A 25,298-nucleotide genomic window follows, 5' to 3' on the forward strand; every position below is an offset into this window, starting at 1 on the left:
ATCAGATATGTATATAAGTCATACACATATAATCTTGGTTTTTACCCTTATATCCATTTTGTTTGCACTTGCCATGTAATGTACAGATTTCAATCATCTGTTGCTTTTTAAACCATCAGAACCCAGCCTTCCCTTAAATATTGGGATCTTGTGATATTTTCAGATGTGGTAAATTCCATGTTAAAAATACATAACTATAAACATTACTGTGTCTACATGTTTTAACAACCCTTAGTGGAAATACAATCACTACAAAATTTATTGCACTAATAGAGCTTGAATGGACTAATTAATTTGCTTGGATTTTTTTCTCTTATTAAATTAAGAACTACAAGCCGCTGTTGAAGAGGTGCTGCCAAGCTTGAAGAAAGATGATGTGGCTGTCTATTATGTGAGCAGAACTTCTAACACAGATGGGGTCAACTCTTTCTTAGACAAAGTGGATGAAGTGTCAAGTGAACCTGTCCCAGAATCCTGGAGGTCGGAAGTTACCTTTTTCACCCCTGCCTTATATATTTATACTTCTGGAACCACAGGTAAAAAATAAAGAGAGGATTCTCAAAGCAATGGACCTATCCTGAAAGAGTTAAATGTTGGGTTAGATTTTTAAATGCTCTCTTTCTTTGGCAAAGCTTATCAGATAACTAATACTTCAGGGGATTTAGCTCATTGCCTGTGGGAAGTATGATCTTATTCCATAGCATATGAAACCATTTGGGTTTCTCTAAGGTACGCATACTTCCCCCAGTTGGTGTATAGAACAGGTAGAAAGGTTAACCAAGAACTACAAAAATAATTATGGTGATGATAAGATTTGGCACTGAATAGGTTGTTAGGATTTTTTTCAAAATGATTGTTGCTTTTTGATTAAGATTTGGCACTGAACAGGTTTTGGAATTTTTTTAATGATCGCATTTTGATTATACTCTATCCAGCATTTTGATTATACTCTATCCAGCATCCATATACAATGTGTAACCAATTATAAGTGGATCACCAAAGAAGACTATAGAATAATAATGGGGTTATATTTGTACATTTTGACCACTATCTTTCCATGCAGCAATGACTTGAAGCTGTTTGGTTCTGTGGGTATAGAATGGCTCTTAGCTCAGGGCCTAAAATGGTGTATTTCATCAAATCTAGGATGTCTTACACCTTTGGTGTAAACTATACTATTATTTTACATAAGCTGCCAGGAGAAAACACTGCCAATTGTCAGTATTACTGGAACACTGCTACGTGGAAAGGGCAACATTAAAGGTAGGATGTAGCAGGTGCTCTTTCTAGGAGCTCTGTGGCATTTGTTCATACATTTCTCCCACCACTCTTAAGACAGGTACTACTCATATTCCTGTCTTACAGATTCAGAAACTGATGCCTAGAAAGTTTAAGAACTTTCCAAGATAGGAAGTAGAAGTGTCAGGCTTCACTTTGCTAGGCTGACTCCACAGCTCATACAACTGACCTCTCTGCCAGAATACCTCCTAGTTCATCCATCTGATAGCTGTTTGGTGTCTGCCTACTCAAGGTCAGGGGAAGTGTTACCAAAATGTAATCATATGCAGACTGAGAGATACATTTAAGAAAGGATAGGAAGCTACCCCCAGTATCCTAATTATTCTAAATAATATTGGGAAGTTGAATATGTGAGTCATTTGGTTAAAATTTTAACTCAAGCAGATAATTCTAGCATGCATTCTACTTGTAAAATAATCAAACATTAGAGAGAAAGGTTACTTTGAGCCTTATGAGGAGGGGTGGCTTGGGATGATCTCCAGAGCATAATAGTTATCATTCTTTTATTTGTCAAAAGTTCTATTTCACCATGTCAACAGAATGGTAGGATGACATGGTTTAACCAGATGCTTCCACTACATCCAGAACTACCTCAATATATGGAACTTAGACCCTCATTTTTACTAGAATGGTAAAACTAACCTGAAACTTTGATTTGGGAAGTAACTGAGGTAAAACAAGCCCTTAACTAGTAACTGGGAGTTCTAGTCTTAATACTAAATAGATAAATACAGAACTTGTTCACAACTGCAGGTTGGCTATGAAGTATAAAACCCATTTTAGGGGGAAAAGAGAATAAGCACTCTTTCATCCAATGCCATAATTCAGAATTTATATTTAATTGGAATATAATTGGGTTGATGTTTATTTTACCTTTCTTCTTATCTCTGAATAAAATATCTGCCACGTTACTCGCATAAACATTAATGAAAAGAATTCATTTAAGCAATCAGAGAACAAAATGTTTTCTCTGTTCCTCAAAGGCAGTCATTAGCACAAAATTATGTAATCGTTACCAAATATTATTTCTTCATTAATACAAAAGTTTAAATTAGGAAGTTTTCTGAAAGTGCTTAAGACCAGCAAAAGATGTTTCTTTTTTAAAATATATAATTCTGAGTTTTTACTATCTGGATAATATTTTTTTCAAGGTGAATACAATTGATTTGTTGGTGCTTTCTTGTTTCTCATTATTAGTATAGAATGGAGCGTTAATACTAATGACATCAAAGACCATGAATTGTGAACTGTGTTTACAATGGTGGTAGTTTGCCAGTCATACTGCTTTGTTTTATAACAAATTGCTTTTATTTAGGCAATACCATCAAATATTGAAGCATCTTAATCTAAACAGAATTGCCTTTCTCTTCACAAAGCCAGTTGACCCACTCAGGTCTTAAACTCTAGACCCATCTGCTTTGCAATGACTTCATGCCCTCCCCAACGAAACTGACTCCCATGGGCAACAATATAAGCATACTCTTTCAATTGAGTCTTATAAAAAACTTACATAAATTATAGTTAAGAAAATAGAAATGTACTTAGTGTACTAAAAATACACTGAGATACCATTTCTTCACCTTTCAGATTGGCAAAAATTCCAACATTTGAAAGGACACCTTTGAAGGGCTATGAGGAAACAGGTGCACTCATGTATTGCTGATGGGGGGAGTCAATGAGGACAGCTCTAATAACTGGCAAAGTGGCAGTGTCTACCAAAATTACAAGGTCTGATACCTTTTGGCCCAGCAGTCTCACATCAGCAAATTTATCCTACAGATGGAGCATCATTCACAGTGTGAAGTGCCAGGTTTTTCCACATGTGGACCAGCATCATTTGAAATTGCAAAATAGTGTAAACAAACTATAAAGCACACACACAAAGGAGTAGATGCAGAGAGAATAAATGGATGAAAAAATAAGGGAAATTTCTACTTACAAATATGGACAGAATTTAAAAATACTTTGTTAAGTGAAGGGGGAAGTGCAGAACAGTATGCTTTTTTTTTTTTTTTAAGTGGGGGAAAGGGCAAGAACATATGAGCAAATGAGCCTATATTTACATAAAAAACTCTAGAAAAGTACATAAGAAATTCATAGACGTGGCTATGAAGGAAAGAGATAGGATGGATAGGCCATGTATTGTCTCTGAGTCTCAGTTTTCCCATCTGTGAACTAGAGAATATAATTCTACTTATATCATTAATTATGAGAATTGAGTGAAAATTTGACAACACAGTTGCCCCTTGAACAATACAAGGGTCCACACAGCAGAAGATCTACATATAACTTATAGAAGGCCCTCCATATAGGTTCTTCTGCATCTGCAATTTTTCATCCATGGATTCAACCAACCATGGGTGTGTTTACCACTGAAAAACATCCTCATATAAGTGGCCCCAAGCAGTTCAAACCCCTGTCGTTCAAGGATACTTAGCAAGATGGTAGACCCAAAGCAGAAATTCAATAGACATTCATTCATTTTTCCTCATCTTACTACTCTAATAACCAGCTAACTCAGGGGTCAGCAAACTATAGCCTGTGGGTCACAAACACCACACCACCACCAGTTCTGTAAATAAAGTTTCATGTCCACAGGGCCAAGTTCATTACTTTTTGTGTTTAGCTGCTTTCAGCTATAATAGCAGAGTTGAGTAGTTGCAATAGAGACTTATGACCCTGCAAAGCCTAAAGCGTTTACCATCTGGTCCTTTACAGAAAAAACTCTGAACTTCTGGTCTCACCAAATGCAATCTTCTAATCACTAGATGATGAATCTTCCTAAGACACATCTCTCTCCCAGACCATGTGTCTGTGAATAACCACTCGTGATTCACTCATGCTTCTCTTGTGCCTTTATGTAGGTCTCCCGAAAGCTGCAAAGATCAATCATCATCGCATTTGGTACGGAATTGGCCTTGCTCTTGCCTGCGAGATTACAGAGAATGATGTAATCTATACCCCCTTACCCCTGTACCACAGTGCTGCGCTTTTGATTGGCTTACATGGGTGTATCGTGACTGGTAAGCTTTTCCTCTCAACAGGGTATTGAAGCCCAGTACACATTCAATGTGCTCATAAGGAAAAGTAATACAAAATTTGCTCTTTTCCTGTGTGCTAGGAGTAGTGTTTAATTCCATGTTAATACTGAGGTTGTTTGGCTTACACATAGTAAACATCTAAAAGAACATCTAACAAAATCTAAAAGAATTTATAGTGAATTCCATGATGGTCCATTGGTTAGGATTCCACATTTTCATTGCTGAGGGCCTGGGTTCAATTCCTGATCAGGGAACTAAGATCCCACAAGCCCCAAGGCCAAATAAATAAATAAATAAAACTTTTATTTTCTCATGCCTGAATGTCTTTTAATATAATGCTTTAATTGTTCAGCATATCAAACAGCAGGCTTCTTTTAAATCTTTTAGGTCTTTATACAGGTTAAGATACTTGATCCTTCGATTCCACAAATAATTCTCTTATGTCATTTCTATCTTCAGAAATCTGCATGTTGATCTCCATTAGCACCTGGTTTAAACTTCTCATTCAGTTGGCCCATTCTACTTTATTCTTTCCTCCTCCCACAGGCTCTCAGCTCTGGTCAGAATACTTAGATTTCCCCATCTCCTCTTTCCTTCTGAAACTTTACCATTTAAATTAGAATTGCCATTCTTACTACTGTCAACAGGATTTCTGCCTCTTGTGTACATAAAGTCTCAGTCCAATATCCACCTCTTCCAGGAGACTACCTCTAACTTTCCAACTAAACTAAAAAACTTAGCTTTTTTCCCATGTGACATTTTAAGTAATTATATATGTATGTATAGTAACATATGCATATATTAATTCATATACAAATACACATGATTGCCCAAGCCTCTGCTCCTTTTCCTCATCAGCTTACTGATCAGCTATAAAACACTTAATCCAGCATCAACACCAGCCTCCAAATCAGTAAGGAATGCCTGGGTCTGATCATACTGTTGGGCCCTTCAAAAACAGAATGACTCTGAAGCCCTCCTGGGGATGAATCAATCACTCATACATCTACTTAAGTACAATAGATAAATGCTAAAAAGGAAAATATAGTATTTTTTAAAAATTTCTCCTAAAACACTTGATTTTGCATGTTTAGGAGTAGAAATAAACTAATAACATGAAAAATATCTGTGATATTTTTATTTCACTTTACTACATTTCATGCTTATATTAGGTTGGATATGATAGGTACATTGTTTTTACCTATCGTATTAGTTTTCTATGGCCACTGTAACAAATGACCACAAACTTTGTGGTTTAAAACAACACAGGTCGAGTCTCTCCCTTTCTTGAAAGTCAGAAGTCCAAAAGTCAAGGTGTCAGCAAGGCTACATTCCTTCTGGAAGCTTGTAAGGAAGAATCCATTTTCTTGCCTTTCCTAGCTCCTGGAGGCTTCTCACATTCTTTGACTTGTGGCCCCTTTTTTCATCTTCAAAGCACTTCACTCCAGTCTTTTGTTTTTGTCATGCTTTCTCCTACTACCCTTGACCTTCTTGACTTCTTCTTATCAGCACCCTTGTGATTACATTGTCTCTCCCAATCAGTTCGGTTCAGTTCGGTTCAGTTCAGTCGCTCAGTAGTGTCCGAATCTTTGCGACCCCAAGGACTGCAGCATGCCAGGCCTCCCTGTCCATCACCAACTCCCAGAGTTTACTCAAACTCATGTCTATTGAGTCGGTGATGCCATCCAATCGTCTCATCTTCTATCATCCCCTTCTCCTCCCAGCTTCAATCTTTCCCAGCATCAGGATCTTTTCAAATGAGTCAGCTCTTCGCATCAGGTGGCCAAAGTATTGGAGTTTCAGCTTCAGCATCAGTCCTTCCAGTGAATATTCAGGACTGATTTCCTTTAGTATGAACTGGTTGGATCTCCTTGCAGTCCAAGGGATGCTCAAGAGTCTTCTCTAACACCACAGTTCAAAAGCATCAATTCTTCGGCACTCAGCTCTCTTTATAGTCCAAGTCTCGCCTGCATACATGATGACTGGAAAAACCATAGCTTTGACTAGATGGACCTTTGTTGGCAAAGTAATGTCTCTGCTTTTTAATATGCTGTCTAGGTTGGTCATAACTTTTCTTCCAAGGAGCAAGCATCTTTTAATTTCATGGTTGCAATCACCATCTGCAGTGATTTTGGAGCCCAAATAAATATTCTGTCACTGTTTCCACTGTCTCTCCCCATCTGTTTGCCATGAAGTAACAGGACCGGATGCTATGATCTTTGTGTTCTGAATGTTGGGTTTTAAGCCAACTTTTTCACTCTCCTCTTTCACTTTCATCAAAAGGCTCTCTAGTTCCTCTTCAATTTCTGCCATAAGGGTGGTGTCATCTGCATATCTGAGGTTATTGATATTTCTCCTGGCAACCTTGATTCTAGCTAGTGCTTCATCCAGTACAGCATTTCTCATGATGTACTCTGCATATAAGTTAAATAAGCAGGGTGACAATATACAGCCTTGAGGTACTCCTTTCCCAATTTGGAACCAGTCTGTTGTTCCATGTCCAGTTCTAACTGTTGCTTCCTGACCTGCATACAGATTTCTCAAGAGGCAGGTCAGGTGGTCTGGTATTCCCATCTCTTTAAGAATTTTCCACCGTTTATGGTGATCCACACAGTCAAAGGCTTTGGCATAGTCAATAAAGCAGAAGTAGATGTTTTTCTGGAACTCTCTTGCTTTTTCGAATATCCAGCGGATGTTGGCAATTTGAACACTGGTTCCTCTGCCTTTTCTAAATCCAGCTTGAACATCTGAAAATTCATGGTTCAAGTACTGTTGAAGCCTGGCTTGGAGAATTTTGAACATTATTACTTTGCTAGCGTGTGAGATGAGTGCAATTGTACGGTAGTTTGAGCATTCTTTGGCATTGCCTTTCTTTGGGATTGGAATGAAAACTGACCTTTTCCAGTTCTGTGGCCACTGCTGAGTTTTCCAAATTTGCTGGTGTATTGAATGCAGCACTTTCACAGCATTATCTTTTAGGATTTGAAATAGCTCAACTGGAATTCCATCACCTCCACTAGCTTTGTGCGTAGTGATGCTTCCTAAGACCCACTTGACTTCACATTCCAGGATGTCTGGCTCTAGGTGAGTGATCACACCATCATGATTATCTGAGTTGTGAAGATCTTTTTTATATAGTTTCTGTGTATTCTTGCCACCTCTTCTTAATATCTTCTGCTTCTGTTAGGTCCATACCATTTCTGTCCTTGATTGTGCCCATCTTTGCATGAAATGTTCCCTTGTTATCTCTAATTTTCTTGAAGCGATCTCTAGTCTTTCCCATTCTATTGCTTTCCTCTATTTCTTTGCATTGATCATTGAGGAAGGCTTTCTTGTCTCTCCTTGCTGTTCTTTGGAACTCTGCATTCAAATGGGTATATCTTTCCTTTTCTCCTTTGCCTTTCATTTCTCTTCTTTTCTCAGCTATTTGTAAGGCCTCCTCAGACAACCATTTTGCCTTTTTGCATTTCTTTTTCTTGGGGATGCTCTTAATCCTTGCCTCCTATACAATGTCACAAACCTCCATTCATAGTTCTTCATACACTCTGTCTATCAGATCTAATGCCTTGAATCTGTTTCTCACTTCCACTGTATAATCGTAAGGGATTTGATTTAGGTCATACCTGAATGGTCTAGTGGCTTTCCCTACTTTTCTTCAATTTAAGTCTGAATTTGGCAATAAGGAGTTCATGATCTGATTATAGTCAGCTCACCATCTTGTTTTTGCTGACTGTATAGAGCTTCTCCTTCTTTGGCTGCAAAGAATATAATCAATCTGATTTTGGTGTTGACCATCTGGTGATGTCCATGTGTAGAGTCTTCTCTTGTGTTGTTGGAAGAGGGTGTTTGCTATGACCAGTGTGTTCTCTTGGCAAAACTCTTCTAGCCTTTACCCTGCTTCATTCTGTACTTCAAGGCCAAATTTGCCTGTTACTCCAGGTATTTCTTGACTTCCTACTTTTGCATTTCAGTCCCCTATAATGAAGAGGACATCTTTTTTGGGTGTTAGTTATAGAAGTTCTTGTAGGTCTTCCTAGAACTGTTCAACTTTAGCTTCTTCAGCATTACTGGTCGGGGCATAGACTTGGATTACCGTGATATTGAATGGTTTGCCTTGGAAATGAACAGAGATCACTCTGTCGTTTTTGAGATTGCATCCAAGTACTGCACTTCAGACTCTTTTGTTGACTGTGATGGCTACTCCATTTTTTCTACAGGATTCTTGCCCACAGTAGTAGATATAATGGTCATCTGAGTTAAATTCACCCATTCTAGTCCCTTTTAGTTCACTGATTCCTAAAATGTTGATGTTCACTCTTGCCACCTCCTGTTTGACCACTTCCAATTTGCCTTGATTCATCGACCTAACATTCCAGATTCCTATGCAATATTGCCCTTACAGCATCAGACTTTACTTCTATCCCCAGTTACATCCACAATTGGGTGTTGCTGTTGCTTTGGCTCCACCTCTTCATTCTTTCTGGAATTACTTCACTGATCTCCAGTAGCATATTGGGCACCTTCTGACCAGGGGAGTTCATCTTTCAGTGTCCTATCTTTTTGCCTTTTCTTACTGTTCATGGGGTTCTCAAGGCAAGAATACTGAAGTTGTTTGCCATTCCCTTCTCCAGTGGACCATGTTTTGTCAGAAGTCTCCACCATGACCCATCCATCTTGGGTTGGCCCTACCTGGCATGGCTCCTAGTTTCGTTGAGTCAGACAACGCTGTAGTCCATGTGATCAGATTGGTTAGTTTTCTGTGATTGTGGTATTCAATCTGTCTGCCCTTCCATGGAGAAGGATCATCTCCCCTTTTCAAGATCCTTAGTTTAATCACATCTACATAGTCCCTTTTGTCACGTAAGGTAGCATATTCACAGGTTCTAAAGATTAGGAAGTGGATATCTTCGGGAACCATTATCCTGTCTATATCACCCACCATAGAAGAATATCTCCTGCTTGCTCAAGACTTTGGCTCTCCATCAACTAATAAATTAAGTCTGGTTCTTCCACCTGACACTTACAAACTCTCCAAGATTGCAACCCTAGCTGCTTCTCCAGGTTCATTGCCTTTGACCCACCCACCTTTCACCACTCTGGTTACAGACCAACTGAATCTTGGCCATCCCCCAACCTTCTGGACCGTCCTGTCTTTATGTTCATGTTTTTTCCTCTGCCAGGAATTCTCTCATTTTTCTCCATATTCATTTCTCAAGACCTAGTTCAAGTCCTACCTTTTAAAAAATATGTCTTTCTCAGCCCTTGCCCAGGAAAAATTAATCTACCTTCCTGCAACACACACACACACACCCTTAGGGCTTCACTGAACTGTGTTTATTTATTGCAAGCTGACTTTTACTAGAAAACCTTATGTCTTCTCCCCCACTATACTGTAATCTCCTTTTGAATAAAACCATGTCTTATTCTTTTTTTTTTTTTTGCATTGAATATAGTTGGTCCCTAACACTTGTTTATGAATGTAATTCACATACAAATTTCAAAACTGAAAAATATAACTTGGGACTTTTTTGGTAGCATTTCTTTATTGGTACCTTCTATTCCTTCTCGCTAGGTGCTACTCTTGTTCTGCGGACCAAATTTTCAGCCAGCCAGTTTTGGGATGACTGCAGAAAATATAACATCACTGTCATTCAGTATATTGGTGAACTGCTTCGATATTTATGCAACTGTCCTCAGGTAACAATTCCTATGTTTCATTATCTTTTTGAAATGCTTAAGATGGGAATTCAAGTCACTTTGGATCATGCTAGGTTTCAACTGCTTCTTATATATCAGTTTTCAGTTTATACTATAGTTTTTCATTATAAAGTTCTTGGCACCACACCTACAATAGGCAATTTGTTGGTTAATGTGTTAGTGGCCCAACTCTAGCCTGTCAGGCACCTCTGGCCATGGAATTCTCCAGGCAAGAATAATGGAGTAGGTAGCCATTCCCTTATTCAGTGGATCTTCCAGATCCAGATATCAAACCCGGGTCTCCTGCATTGCAGGCAGAATCTTTACTGTCTGAGCCACCAGGAAAGCCATTACTTGATGGCAGTCATTGTAATAGGGCTTCCCAGGCAGCTCAGTGGTAAAGAATTTGCCTGCCAAGCAGGAGGCACAGGTTCAATCCCTGGGTCGGGAAGACCCCTGGAGAAGGGAATGGCAACCCATTCCAGTATTCTTGCCTGGAGAATTCCATGGACAGAGGAGCCTGACAGTCTACAGTCCCTGAGGTCACAAAAGTCAGATATGACTGAGCATGCACACAAAGCAAAGTTGCTGTGATAACATTATTCCCTACCTTTGTACCTGTTTTCATATCTTACCCTCTACCCAGCATATCCTCTGCTTCCTTCTCTACTTGTTTAAACCCTACTCACTGTCAAAGCCCAGCTTCAGTGATACCTCACATGTTTAACTTATGTGAGTCACCCGAACAGAAGTCATTGCTTCCTTCCTGGGCCTCATTTGTTTTCTCCTCCTTTGTGGCCCTTGTCACTCTGCAGGTGTTGGTCTTCATGCTTCCAATGGGACCACATCTCGTCGCCTTGCCCTCTCTTATACCACATTCATGCAGAAAACTTTTACTTAATGTTACTTAGTGAATAAACCTAGGAACCATCTGACCAAATCTGTTACCAAGCTTAGAATAGATGTCCCAAGGTAATAATTCCAAGTACTGTGGATCTGCCCTGCCTGTAGATACCCACATACCTTGATGAGGTTGTTTGAAAGAGCTCATTCTGCCCAGGTTCTCAGCTCTCATCAGAGAGGGCAGCGTGCCTGGGACCACATCAAGGTCCCAATTTTTTACACCCATTATTTTGCACCCATTCATTCTTTACTGTATGAATTTATCCCGTGCACCATAGGATGTTTAGTAGCATTCTTGGCTTTTACGCAGGACATGCCAGTGATACCCTCCCCATCCTCCCAGGTCATCATAATCAAAATATCTTCAGACATGGCCAGATATCCCCTGGCAGGCAAAATCAACCCTTCCTTAGGACCACTAAACTAGACAACGCAGTAAACTCACCAGATTCTACTTTCTTTAATCCTTTTACTCATCAAAAGAAAACAAACTTAAAGGATCACTAAGTTGATCAACTGCTATTTATAAGCACCAGTTATATTCAGTTTATATATAGGCTACCTTAGAAATGTTGCAGATTCAGTTCCAGACTATCACAACAAAATGAATTCCACAATAAAGCAAGTCACATGAATGTTTTGGTTTCCTAGTGTACATAAAAATTGTTTATACCATGCTGTAGTCTATTAAGTGTGCAATAGCATTATATCTTTAATAAGCAGTGTATATACCTTATTTTGAAAATACTTAATTGCTAAAAATGTTAACCATCATCTGACAATGCTGGCTTGCCACCAACCTTCAATTTGTGGGAAAAAAAAGGAAGTATCTGCAAAGCGCAATGAAGCAGGGTATGCCTGTAATAGAAACAGTGTGACATAAAGAAGTATAAGATGCTCTTGCCTTAGTTCTTTCTCCTCTTACTTCATGTGGTCTCTGCCCACATATCACTTTATTAGAGAGATCCTTCCTACTAATTCTCAAACGTACCATCCTGCCCCTTACCGGGCATCTCATGGGTTACTGCTTTCTGTGGCACTGTCACTCCTGACACAGGGCAGGTTTGTGTATGACTGTTGTCTTTCTCCTCCAGTTAAATGAAAGCTCCATGCACCAGGGGCTTTGTTGATTGCCAGTTATCTGGCACTGAGATCTGTATCTGGCACATTCTAGGCATCAACAAATTTTGCTGAATGAACCTCTAAATTCTTGCTCCTGAAAGATGTATAATTGATTTGATGAAAGTAATGTGTTCCCCCAAAATATTTGGGCTTAGCACACATTATTCTAATTCATGAGGCAGATTCAACAGATTCCTGAGGGTCATAATTAGCTATGAGTTGGGTGAGGACCTTTCCCATAGCAATTTCTGTTGATGTCATTATTGAGTGCTTTTCACATTAATATTCTACCTGGTCTGGAAGATTGCATGCCTCTCTATCAAACCCCAGAAACCCATATAAGGCCCTGTTGTTTGGCTTTTCTTCTCTGCCTTAAAAACACCTCCTTGTCTGTTAGAAGTCTCCTGGGGGAGGGGGAATTTAGGTTTTTTTCTGTTAGTTCTAAGGGAGACCACCTTTGGCGTTCAGGAAAATAAACATGTTCCTGTGTCATTTTTTCAGGTTCATACACACACTTCCACATTTCCTTTTTATTAATATTGTCTCAGATGCTGGAAAACATTGTTTGATTGGGGTTTTACATCATCAAAATATATTATGATTTGGTATATAGTAGTAGTACATGGACAACTTCTAATCTAGAAATAGATTTGGAGTTTCTGCTTGCCCTTGATATATCCCACCCCTGAGTTCTGGTCTGGTTTGTCTGGAAAATACTTATTAGTATTGTAAGAAATGCTCAAAGTCATCTCAAAAAACCTTCAGTTAAAGATTTTTTAAATGTTATGATCTTTTGTATAGACAATGCAAATCAAAAATACAATGAGGTAGCATAGTGGTCAGAATGGCCATCATCAAAAAATCTACAAACAGTAAATGCTGGAGAGGGTGTGAAGAAAAGGGAACCCTCCTACAGTGTTGGTGGGAATGTAAATTGGTACAGCCACTATGGGGAACAGTATGGAGATTCCTTAAAAAACTAAAAATAGAGCTACCATTTGATCTAGCAATCCCACTCCTGGGCTTATATCCAGAGAGAAAAACATGGTCCAAAAGGATACATGCACCCCAGTGTTCACTTTAGCAGTTTACAATAGCCAAGGCATGAAAGCAACCTAAATGTCCATCGACAGAGGAATGGATCAAGATGTGGTACATGTATAGAATAGAATATTACTCAGCCATTAAAAAGAATGATATAACGCCATTTGCAGCAATATGGATGGACCTGGAGAGTGTCATACTGAGTGAAGTAGGTCAGACAGTGAAAGAGAAATATCCTATGGTATCACTTAAATATGGAATCTTAAAAGAAATATATAAATGAACTCATTTACAACACAGAAATAGAGTCACAGACTTAAAGAACAAATTTATGGTTGCCAGCAGGGGAAGGGATAACTAGGGAGTTTGGCATCGACATGTACACACTGCTATATTTAAAATGGATAACCAACAAGGACCCACTCGATAGCACAGGGAACTCTGCTCAAGATTATGTAACAACCTAAATGGGAAAAGAATTTTTAAAAGATTAGAAACATGTATATGTATAACTGAATCATTTTGCTGTACATCTGAAACTTTCACAGCATTGTTAATCAACTATACTCCACTAAAAAATAAACAATTAAAAATGAAGAGATGATATATATGTACAATAATATACTACTCAGCTATAAAAAAAGAATGAAATATTGCCATTTTCAGCAATAACAACAAAAGTGGGTATAAACTAGAACTGATGGTGGAAGACTCTGCATCAGTGTCATCAGAAATGCCCTCGGCCTTCGAGCTTCTGGAATAAGCTGCTCCTAGAGCAGCTAGCTCTGCCATCAGCCTCCAGGCACTGGATATCAAGGAGGCAACTCCTACCCTAGCTAAGCATATGAACCTAATGACACCCATCCCCAGAAGGACCTGGTTCATCAGGAGAATCTGGGGCAATGTTGAGAAGATGGAAGCTACTATGCTTCTCCTCCCTTTCCTGAGTCACATTCAGTAGCTCCCTTGGTAAAGCAGAGGACTGGGGAGAAATGCACCAGCCACCTCAGGGCGGGAGTTCAGTTCCGGCTCAACAGACTTAATGTAGTGCATAAGAGCAAGGACTCTGGAGGCAGCAGGTCTGAACTCTGACCATTGAGCAGCATGGTCGACCCCTCTCAATCTTTTATTGAGACAGGAGACTTATTGTCTGGGAAAGCCCTAGAGAAGCTCTGAACTTCTCCAGGACCCTAGGAGCAGAGGAGGGCAGGGGCTGAGGCGCTAAGAGCAGTTGAGTAGGTGCCTGCTTCCTGACCAGCCCCCTTCCCCTGCACAGCTTTCAGAGCTCTAGCAGTCAGTGATGCTTGCAGGCAAGATGTTGGAGGAGAGTTACTCTTTGTTGTTGTTGTTCAGGCCCCTAGTTGTGTCTGACTCTTCGCCACCCCATGGACTGCAGCATGCCAGGCTTCCCTGACCCTCACCATCTCCTAGAGTTAGCCCAAGTTCATGTCCATTGCATTGGTGATGCCATCCAGCCATCTTAGGGAGTTATTCTTAGAGAGAACTAAACGTTCCCAGAAAAGAACCTGGACATTGGCTCACTACCACTTCCCTAGACAGAGCAGCTCAAGCATCTTTTTGTTGCCTTGTGCATGCTCGGTTGCTTCGTTGGTGTCTGACTCTTTGTGACCCCATGGGCTGTAACCCACCAGGCTCCTCTGTCCATGGGATTCTCCAGGCAAGAATACTGGAGTGGGTTGCCATGCCCTCCTCCAGGGGATCTTCCCAACCCAGGGATCGAACCTGCATCTTCCTGCCTCTTTACCACTTAGTGCCACCTGGGTTGTCTTACTCCTAAATAGGAACAGATTCCAAAGGAAAATCTCTAACAGGAAAGATCATTTTAAAAAAAGAAGAAGAAAGAGCAGACAGTAGGAGAAGACTTCTAGAAATCAATAATTAATATTCTCAGAAATGTTAGAGAAGATATTATATCCATAAACCAAAAATAGTATGCTACTAAAAAAGCCAGAATAATGCCTCCTGAAAAATAAAAATATGATTTAAAAATTACTTAATCCATAGAAAAGTTGGCAGATAAAGTTGAGTAATCTTACAGAAAATTGGAGGAAAGATAAAGTGATGGACATGAGTGGAGACAAAATAAGAAAATTAGAGGATCCAAAAGATTCAGTATCTGATTAATAGGACATTAGGGAATGGATAGCGAAAATGGAGAGGAGGAAATTATTAAGACATAACACAAGAAAACTTCCCAAAACTGAAGGATGCATTGAAAAGGCTAATTGAATACCTAAGAAAATGAGTGGAATTTTTTTTAATGCTTAAACTACACTATGATGTTATTTAAGACTTTCGAGAGAGAGAGAATATTCTATACGAATAACATTTGACTTGCCAACAGCAACACTCAAGCTGGAAGACACAGGAAGTTGTGCCTTCAAAATTCTAAGTAAACATTATTAACTATCTAGAATTTTATATACAACCAAATTATTAATCAAGTGTAAAATAAGATTTTCAGACATTCAAAGTCTAAAAAAAAAAACCTTACCTCCTGTATACCCTCCTTTAGGAAGTTCCTAGAGAAAGTATTCCATCCAAACAGGAGAGTAAAAAAAGAAGACCCAGGATCCAGGGAAAAGAGGCAAAGGATATTCCCAGGCCTGGAGAACAGCTAGTCCAGGTTGGAACAAAAGGATGAAAGGAAGAAAAATGGAAAAAAGGAAATTCTATCATCTGATAGAAGGAGGATCATTGTATTTAGATGCTTTGGGGGGATAAGGAAAGAACTACAAATAAAAACTAAGAAAATCAAGCAAATGGGCAGGGAGGAAATTATTTCTAGGAAAAACAAACATTTGTTCAAGAATTTGTTCATAGTATGTTACTGAGTTCATCAGTGGTGAGTTAGGGGCAGAATAATGTGAACATTAAATATTGATTTAACCAAAAATTGTGATTTTGGAAAAGTGAGAGAGAGTTTAATCCCCATCCAGCACAATGGGAAATCAGTGAATAATGTCTAACGTGTTTACTCGAAAGATAGCAGATCTTTTAATTTAGAAACATGGAGGTGAGAAGCAGCAGCAACAAGCGTTAAAAGCATCTGCCTCTGGGTAGTAGGCTGGAGGCAAAGGATGAAGACAGATAAATGGAATGACATTTCTTCATGTAAAAGCCTTTCAGTACTTTTGGTTTCTTAAACTCTGTGTGTGTGTGTGTGTGTGTGTGTGTGTGTGTGTGTGTGTGTTGCTTTTTTTTAACTAAGGAAAAGCATGCTCTCCGTAGTCATATAGATTTGGATTTGAATTTTTGGGGCAACTGTGTTTCTACCTGTGTGATCTTGGGCAAATTACTTTAAACTTTTCAAAGTTCTGTTTCCTCAACTGTAATCTGAGGCAAATACTTGATTATCTCTCACATTTCAGTAGGGTTCCTTCGGACCTTAAGATAATACAGGGCAATTGCCTGATACAAAGCAAAACCCTCAATAAAAGTCTTCTGCTTCCTCTGATTACCTGGCACCCTGCACCCTCTCTGAACACCCTGACCTCTGACCCTTCATCAGTCATTCAATCCACGGTGGATTAAAATGCCCCGGGTGTGTTTGCATGTTGCACCTCACCTGTAACGTGGAATAGAGTGATCTTTGTTTAAAAAAAAAAATGAGCAGGTGACCCTTGACCTAAAATACAGTTCCTTTGGGGAGTGGCTCTGGTGATGAGGAAATTCCAAAAAGAGAAATACTGCTACTCTCAGGCCTTGGTGATCAAAAGCTTAGGTGAGAACCAGACATCTCCGAAGGCTCCAGGAACTCTCAAATATTTCCAGGCCTACAGCCTTAAACCCTTTTGCTGGTGTAATTGGATCTCTCGCTTTATGATGAACACTAAGCTGGTGGTATTGTGACTATGAGCCCAGCTACCTGGCACCTGCAGGTGACAGGTGCACCTGTGAGGCCAGCCCACTTCCCACATTTCAGAGCACTGCAGCCTCCTGCATCCTGAGCCCTCCCTGGTGTGGATGTCCCCACTGTGAGCTGTTGAACAGGGTGGGCTGGTGTTTTCATGGCGGAGGTTATGTCTTCTTTTACTACAGGAATTACACTCTATGCAAAGCACAGGGCCAGGCACTATGGATGATATATAGAGAGATTTGGCCTCAAAGGAGCTTACAGTCTAATTAGACAAAGAAATGAACTAAGAGGGCAATGGTGGGCTGCATGTAGAAGAAGTAAGGACTCGGCTTTACACACTGCATTGCTACTCTTGAACATTCCACGCAAGCCTGGAGACCAAGTCAGCCCCAAGTCAGGTGGTTATTTTTAAGCAAACATTTTTGATGTTTTATTCTCAGAGTGGCAGTGTGGCACACCAGTGTGGGGGCAAGGATAGTCTCTGGAAAACTGACAGCCCTTGCTGAGCAATAGTGCTTTAAAGACAAGGTGACCCTATCTATAAATCACTATGCAAACAGGGCCATTTGAGAGCAGAAGGCGTGTCGCTAAGAAGCACATCCGAACAACAGGTGTAAACCAGGACCAGCCCTGGCAAGCCAGATGGATGGTGTCCTGACTGCTGCTGTTGTTTTAATCACCACGTTGTGTCCAACTCTTTTGCAACCCTGTAGACTATAGTCCACCAGGCTCCTCTGTCCATGGGATTTCCCAGGCAAGAATACTGGAGTGGGTTGCCATTTCCTTCTCCAGGAAATCTTCCCCACTCAGGGATGAAACTTGTGTCTTCCTGCATTGGCAGAAGGATTCTTTACCACTGAGCCACCTGCAAAGCCCATCCTGACTTATCAGTACTTGATAATTATAAAAGGGATCCAAGTAACCTAGGGACCAAGAGAGCTGATGAAGAAAATAGGTTCCCACTCAGAACAAGTAGATTCGTGCAAGTTCAGAAGGCTTCTCAGGTAAGACTCCTCAATACACTGGTTAAGAACCACTGGCTCAGATTTCCCTGGTGGTCCAGTGGTTAAGAATCTGCACTTCCACTGCAGAGGGTGCAGGTTTGATCCCTAATTGGGGAACTAATATCCTGCAAGCCATGTGATGGGGCCAAAAAAAAGAGCCACTGGCATGAAGCCCCTAGTCTGTCTCTCTGCCTACACATTTCCTCCTTATGAGACTGCACATGGGGCCCGGTTTTAACTAGGGACAGGTATTGTTCACCTCTCTGATTAGGTCTCCTGAAAGAACTTTATCACTTGAATTTTGACCAAGGAGCTACTTAAAAATTAAACGCTCACACACTGCTCCGCTGGCTCCTTGACACGTCTCACGTGGAAACCATTCAAGGTTGGTTTGGTTTGGTTTTTAACCACCGGATCAAAGGTCCTCCCCTTGTCAGAGAACTGCCAGCCTCTCACTGCAAACAGTTTTTTTCCAAAAAAGGGTCTCTTATTCCAAAATCATTTCACAGTGATTTCACAGAGTAAGAAATAATGTAGAAATGCTCTTCAGAATGTTTGCTCTTTTAAGCAGATCGCTGTTCAGTTAAAGAGATTGTTGTTTGACAGGAGAGGAGAACCATAGTCACCTAGCACTTTCACCCCTGTCCATCCTGTTTTCTCTTAGAGTAAAGGTCATCAAGCTACACATTTTGCAAGTTAAAATTATACTTATTTACCTGCCCCTCTCTCCAAGCTGTGATCTCCTGACCTCAATCAAATGCCTCATTAATATATCATTAAAATTACCTAAGGTTCAGACATATTTGTCGGGCCTCATAAATGTGGTTGAATGGAAAACAGCCCAGTTCTTATCCACCTCTTTTGCTGATTGATACAAGCTCAGCTTTCAGTTCTTATACTCAAAACAGCTTTTCCATTGTGATTTCTATTTATAGCAAAGCGTGTTCCTCCAGGCCACCTGAGGCAGCTGGAAGCCAGTTCCCTCCCCCCTTTCCCCTTCCCCGTTGGTTCAGCTCCACCTGCTCTTGTGATCACCTGGTCTCTCTAGACAATGAATGTGTGAACAAGAGTCCTCTCCAATCCCACCAGCCCCTCACAGGCGTGCTCTTGGATGACTCTATAGAAAATGATTCTCTCTCTCTCCCTGGACTGTGTTCCCATTTTCTTCTTCAATGTCAAGTGAAGACTATAGCTTCAGATTGTGTCACTCTCTGACAGACCTCTACAATTCACTGAGATTCTCCAGCCTCATCAAGAGAACAATCAACATGCACAGCGAGCTCAGCTTGGTGCTCTGCGATGACCTAGAGGGGTGGGATGGCAGTCCAAGAGGGAGGCGATATATGTATACATATAGCTGATTCACATCATTGTACAGCAGAAACTAGCATAACATTGTAAAATAATTATATTCCAATATAAAACTTAAAAGGAAAACAACATATGACTCAAGCTTCAGATTGGATGGGGATTAAATACTGGCATCACTTAGTTTTCTGTCCACTTGTCTCATATCACCTCTTAAAAATCAAAATGGGAAAGTTCCCAGTGTCGGCCCATACTGTGTTTGGGAGTCGGGGAGAGGGGTGGATATAATATGTGTGGGGGATAATGAAGGCGTGCACTAAAGTCAATTCATAACCAACATAAATATGAAGAAACACAAAGGCCATTGTTAATATGCAAGTACAGCCTCCCAAGATGTTTCAGTTTGGTCTCTTCCTCCTGCTACAGAAACCAAACGATCGTGACCACAAAGTCAGACTGGCGCTAGGAAACGGCTTACGAGCAGATGTGTGGAAAGAATTCATCAGGAGATTTGGGGATATTAACATTAATGAGTTCTATGCTTCCACTGAAGGCAATATTGGATTTATGAATTACACGAGAAAAATTGGTGCTGTTGGAAGAGTAAACTACCTACAGAGAGTAAGTATATTGGAGAATGAGGGCATCTGTAGCCAGCTTTCAGTACATGGGGATTTCTTGAAAACTGTATCATGATGATGCTCTTATTAGAATTCCATGACCCATCCATATCACCAGAGGAGGTTTTGCTCATTCTCTATGACAATGACCTAAAAATGACAGGGTCCTTTAATTTTAACATATTAATTTCTATTAATGACAACCCACTATGATTTTCCATCTGTAACTTGTGTGAAGTCTTCTAATGCCATTTATACTTGTATATGTTAAAACACTTGAAGGTTACCAGTTCTGTATGTTAACTACACACTGTGAAATGTGGTATTTCTCTTTCATTGTGATGTGTGTTACCATCAAGAGGCTGGTCGGGGGGTCTTTTTATACATTTAGGTGCAGGGCCCTGTCCCCAGAGCTTTGGAAGGAGGGACAACTTGTGTTCACCTTTGTGTTCACAAGGAGGGTGGGCCCAGGCATCAGTATTTTTTTTAGCATTTTTATAAATAAAGCTTTTAATTGGAGGATAATGGCTTTATTATGTTGTGCTGGTTTCTGCCATACAACAACATGGATCAGCTATGAGTGTGTGTGTATATAGATAGATAGATCAATCTTCTGTCTTGAACCTCCCTCCCACCCACCTCATCCCACCCCTCTAGGTAGTATTTTTTTAAAGCTATTTAACGAAGATTAAGAACTGCTCCTTTGAGAGAACCAGGATGCATCCACGTTCTAGGATCTTATAAACAATTGTGTTCACCTGATAACCACACTGGGCTTCCCAGGTGGTGCTAGTGGTAAAGAACCCGGCTGCCAATGCAGGAGACTCAGAGATGCAGGTTCCATCCCTGGGTTGGGAAGATCCCCTAGAGGAGGGCATGGCAGCCCACTCCAGTGTTCTTGCCTGGAGAATCCCATGGACAGAGGAGCCTGGCGGGCTACAGTCCATAGTGTCACACAGAGTTGGACAGGACTGAAGTGACTTAGCACCACGCCACAGTAACCATACCAGAAGGATATTTCTTATGTGTAAGCCAGCTCATGCAGCATTTTCTCTTCCCTCTCAGTCATTTTATTGCCTCATCTCCAGACAATCTCTTTGCCTTTTATTGTGTCTGAACAGTCTTCCAGATGACTACCTATTCTGCAAAATTCCAGAAACATTCAGCAAATACTGAATCTTCACTGGCTTCAGCAGTCATTACTGTTGTTATGCCTCAAGTGCCTCATCCTGACTGGGCATGAAACGGCCACACCAGGGCTCCCAGGCAACTGATGCCCCCAGGGACTGACCGGCCAAGTACACAGGACAATAGTCCTTGTGCATAAGAGAGCTGGCCCAAGAGACCAAATTCCACTACCATCCCAGACTAGCCCAAGGTCATGCCTTTTCCCATGGTCATGCCTCAACTTCAGAAATAAAACAAAAAGGGAAAATAATAGAGCCTAGTGCCTGGCCCAAACTTATTTAATAAGGGGAAAGAGTTGTTGAAAGAATTACATTAGATAGAATATAGCCCAGTGCCTGCCATATAATAGCCTTGAATAGCTGTAAAGATTATTGTCATTCCATTCTTTGTATCCTGGCCTGATCTCCTGGGATTTCCAAGTCCAAGGCGCCTCTCTAACAATAACAGCCAAGCCTACATTACACATGTCCCTCCACTGTCCTCTACATCTGTGCCACCCAGTATAGTAGTCACTAACTACACGTGGCTATTTAAATTATGTCAATTTTTAATCAATTCTTCATTTGACCTAGCCACACTTCAAATGCTTAGTAGCCACATGTGTTTAGTGACTACCACGTTGAGTAGTACAGTTATAGAACATTTCCATCACCATAGAAGATTCTACTGGGCAGCTCTATTACAGACTTGAGAATCAACTGTTGAGAGGGTCAATCTTCTCTAGTTAGGGTCAGGCCAACCTGGATGAGTCCAAACCTTGGAGACCCAGGATAAATGCGGTTCAAAAACAAGAGAGGGCAGAAAGCTGAGCTGAGGCCTGGTGCAAGATATCTATGTTGTCACTTAAGTGTTAGTCACTCAGATGTGTCTGACTCTTTGCAACCCCATGGACCATAGCCCACCAGGCTCCTCTGTCCATGAGATTCTCCAGGCAAGAACACTGGAGAGGGTTGCCATTCCCTTCTCCAGGGGAGCTTCACAACCCAGGAGTTGAACCTGATTCTCCTGTGTTGCAGGCAGATTCTTTACCGTCTGAGCCACCAGGGCACTACTGACTCAAAAACATGAGTTGCAAGGACTTCTCTACTGGTCTAGAGGTTAAGATTTCACCTTCCAAGGCAAGGGGTGCAGGCTCAGCTCCTGGTTGAGGAGCTAAGATCCCACATGCCTCGCAGCTGAAAAACCAAAACATAAAACAAATATTATTCTAACAATAGAAACAATATAAAATATTATTATAACAATTATTATAACAAATAATATTATAACAAATTCAATAAAGACTTTTAAAATAGTCCACATCCAAAAAGATATCTTTTAAAAAAGTGAGTTGCAGGGAAACATTCAAACCAAACCTGAGCACTTGAGAAGTTGGTGTTGGGTATTACTAGTTCTTTCCTCCTCATCCACTGATTGCCATGTTTGTCATTTTCTACTTTAAACAAAACCATATTTTTTAAGTAAAAAATAAAGATTACCATACGTCTGATAGGGAAAGAAGCAATGGTTACCACTCCTAATTTTTTTTACATTCTTGCAAATAAACAAGATATACATTTGTTGACTATGTATGCTTTTTGGTTTTTAATGGTTTTCTGCTACTACAAAAGCATATGATTGGTTAATTTATGTATAGATTTGAATATAAATTTGAAATGGATGTAGTAATCATAGTTAATAATTAAGTCTAAATACTATGATGTTTGTGTTTTGCTGCAAGTATAGAAAATGATATACTTATTGCTGTTACTGAGTTACATAAATTTAAATTCTTATGCCCTTGGATTATAGTAACAAGAAATACAGTAGAATTTAAATAATTTTATAGCCATGGCATGAAACAAATTATACCATTGTACCACTGAATCTTAAATGTATTTGAGGACACCCTGGAACACAAAACATTTAACAGTGGTGTATTAAGGTTAAACAAGATTTTTTTTTTTGCAGGGGGTGGGTATTAAATAAGACTTTAAAAGCCCATTAGTGATATATCCATCAAAGAACATGTATGAGAATGTTCATAACAGCTTTATATTTAATAGTCTAAAACTAGAAATAATCCAAATGTCCATTAACAGGAAAAGAGATAAATAAAGTATGGTATATTCATACAAGGAAAGTAGGAAAGTTGCATGGCAATAAAAACTACACCACGGACACAAACACCAGCAGGGAGGGAGGAATCTCACAGACGTGTTGAGTGAAAGCAGCAGATATGAAGGCATATATTTATTTCATGTATTTGATGCTTAAGACTACTTTATGGTAATAAAAATCAGAATAGTGACTTGAGAGAGAGGGGCAGGAGGAAACTTCTTAAGGTAATGAAAATGTTTAGTATCTTGATCTGGGCAGTAGTTAAATAAGTGTATGCATATGTAAAAATTCATCAAGCTGTACACTTAAGGTATCTGTACTTTATATACTTTCTGTATGCTATAACACAATAAACAACAAAAAATTTGTGAAAGAATATGTACTCAAAATGATCCATTTTAATTTTACTAGAAAGTCATAAATTATGAGCTGATTAAATATGACGTAGAGAAAGACGAACCTGTTCGAGATGGAAATGGATACTGCATCAAGGTTCCCAAAGGTACAGTAAAATTTTGTTATATTAACCTGTCATGTCTTATCTTAACCGAGTGAACCTTAAGAACTAACATATCACTGCTAAAATGAACATGTAAAAATTTTCAGAGTGGGTGGGGGAAGAGGTTTACTTTGTACCCCTGGAAATAGAGAAATTCCAAAAGGTAATAATATACTACTACATGTAATATAACTATAATTTGAAACCTTGCTTAATAACTTATCAATTATTAAGGGGATATGTAATTATGGTTGCAAAACTATAGCTAGTTTTAGGGGGCTTTTACTTTTACGCTTAAACTACCAAACATTTGTCAAATTATGCATGTAAATCATTATTCAGTAAAATATTAGTATTAAAAGAATTATAAATGTGTGACCATAGAGAATATGTACTCTGTGTGTGTGTACATGGTGTATATATGTCTGTGTATGATGTACATGGAAATACACATACATGTGCATGTAAAATGATACTTTCTGCAGTCAACTTGTTACCAGTGGGTTGTATGCCATCTGTTTGAAAGGCAGGTTAATAATAAAATTTGCCTACTGCTAGCACATAAAATCGGAGAGGCAATGGCACCGCACTCCAGTATTCTTGCCTGGAGAATCCCATGGACAGAGGAGCCTGGTAGGCTGCAGTCCATGGGGTCGCTAAGAGTCGGACATGACTGAAGTGACTTAGCAGCAGCAGCAGCACATAAAATAGCTATATACTTCCTTCTGTCTTAGGTGAACCTGGACTCCTGGTTTGCAAAATCACACAGTTCACACCATTTAATGGCTATGCCGGAGGAAAGAGTCAGACAGAGAAGAAAAAACTGAGAGATGTCTTTAAGAAAGGAGACCTGTATTTCAACAGTGGAGATCTCTTAATGATCGACCACGAAAATTTTATCTACTTCCACGACAGAGTTGGAGACACATTCCGGTTGGTTTCTCTGAATTATTGAACCCAAAACAAACACATGTACAATTTGGCTTACTCCTAAATTAGAGTCATGTTCCATTTTGGTTGTGGTGTTCCATTTCCTTCTATCTCTTTGTCACGTCAGTTCAACCTCCTGTATTCCCAGAAGGGTCTTCCCTGGTGGCTCAGCAGTAAAGAATCTGCCTGCAATGCAGGAGACACAGGTTCAATCACTGGGGTGGGGAAGATCCCCTGGAGGAAAGCATGGCAACCCACTCCAGTATTCTTGGCTGGAGAATCCCATGGACAGAGGAGCCTGGCGGGCTACAGTCCACAGGGCCTCCCAACAGTCAGACGCAACTGAAGCAACTTAGCACACACACACATTCCCAGAAAATATGGAACAAAATACACTGGGTGTCACTCTGCAATGCGCAGTGAACCTGGTTGAGCAACCAGATGAGAAAATAGCTAGTGCTTGATTTGGGGCACCTCAATAACAGTCTCTTCAATTCCTCTCATTTATCGTCAGTTATTACCAGTCACTCGGGTCAGCCAGGGATGTTCACCCTGTTTTCTATCATAAGGCTTTTCTTCAGATAAAATCAAATGCAAATTAATGTGAAGATGATCTAGTTGAAGAGGAGGCGAGGGTTCTGAGCCCCACCTGGGCCTCTCCCT

The 25,298-nt window shown here is 40.0% G+C and overlaps 1 protein-coding gene across 1 annotated transcript in view; it reads left to right on the plus strand.

Moving 5' to 3' along the window:
* Positions 1-25,298, plus strand: part of SLC27A2 (solute carrier family 27 member 2) — a 48,389-nt gene that overhangs the window by 14,397 nt on the left and 8,694 nt on the right. Inside the window, exons 2-7 of the mRNA XM_061157130.1 lie at positions 327-536; positions 4,164-4,322; positions 9,913-10,037; positions 19,725-19,919; positions 23,618-23,708; positions 24,440-24,638. Of these exons, the coding sequence (XP_061013113.1) occupies positions 327-536; positions 4,164-4,322; positions 9,913-10,037; positions 19,725-19,919; positions 23,618-23,708; positions 24,440-24,638 (979 nt within the window). The remainder of the gene's footprint in view (positions 1-326; positions 537-4,163; positions 4,323-9,912; positions 10,038-19,724; positions 19,920-23,617; positions 23,709-24,439; positions 24,639-25,298) is intronic.

Source organism: Dama dama, chromosome 12 (assembly GCF_033118175.1).
Source record: "Dama dama isolate Ldn47 chromosome 12, ASM3311817v1, whole genome shotgun sequence".
Taxonomy (NCBI): domain Eukaryota; kingdom Metazoa; phylum Chordata; class Mammalia; order Artiodactyla; family Cervidae; genus Dama; species Dama dama.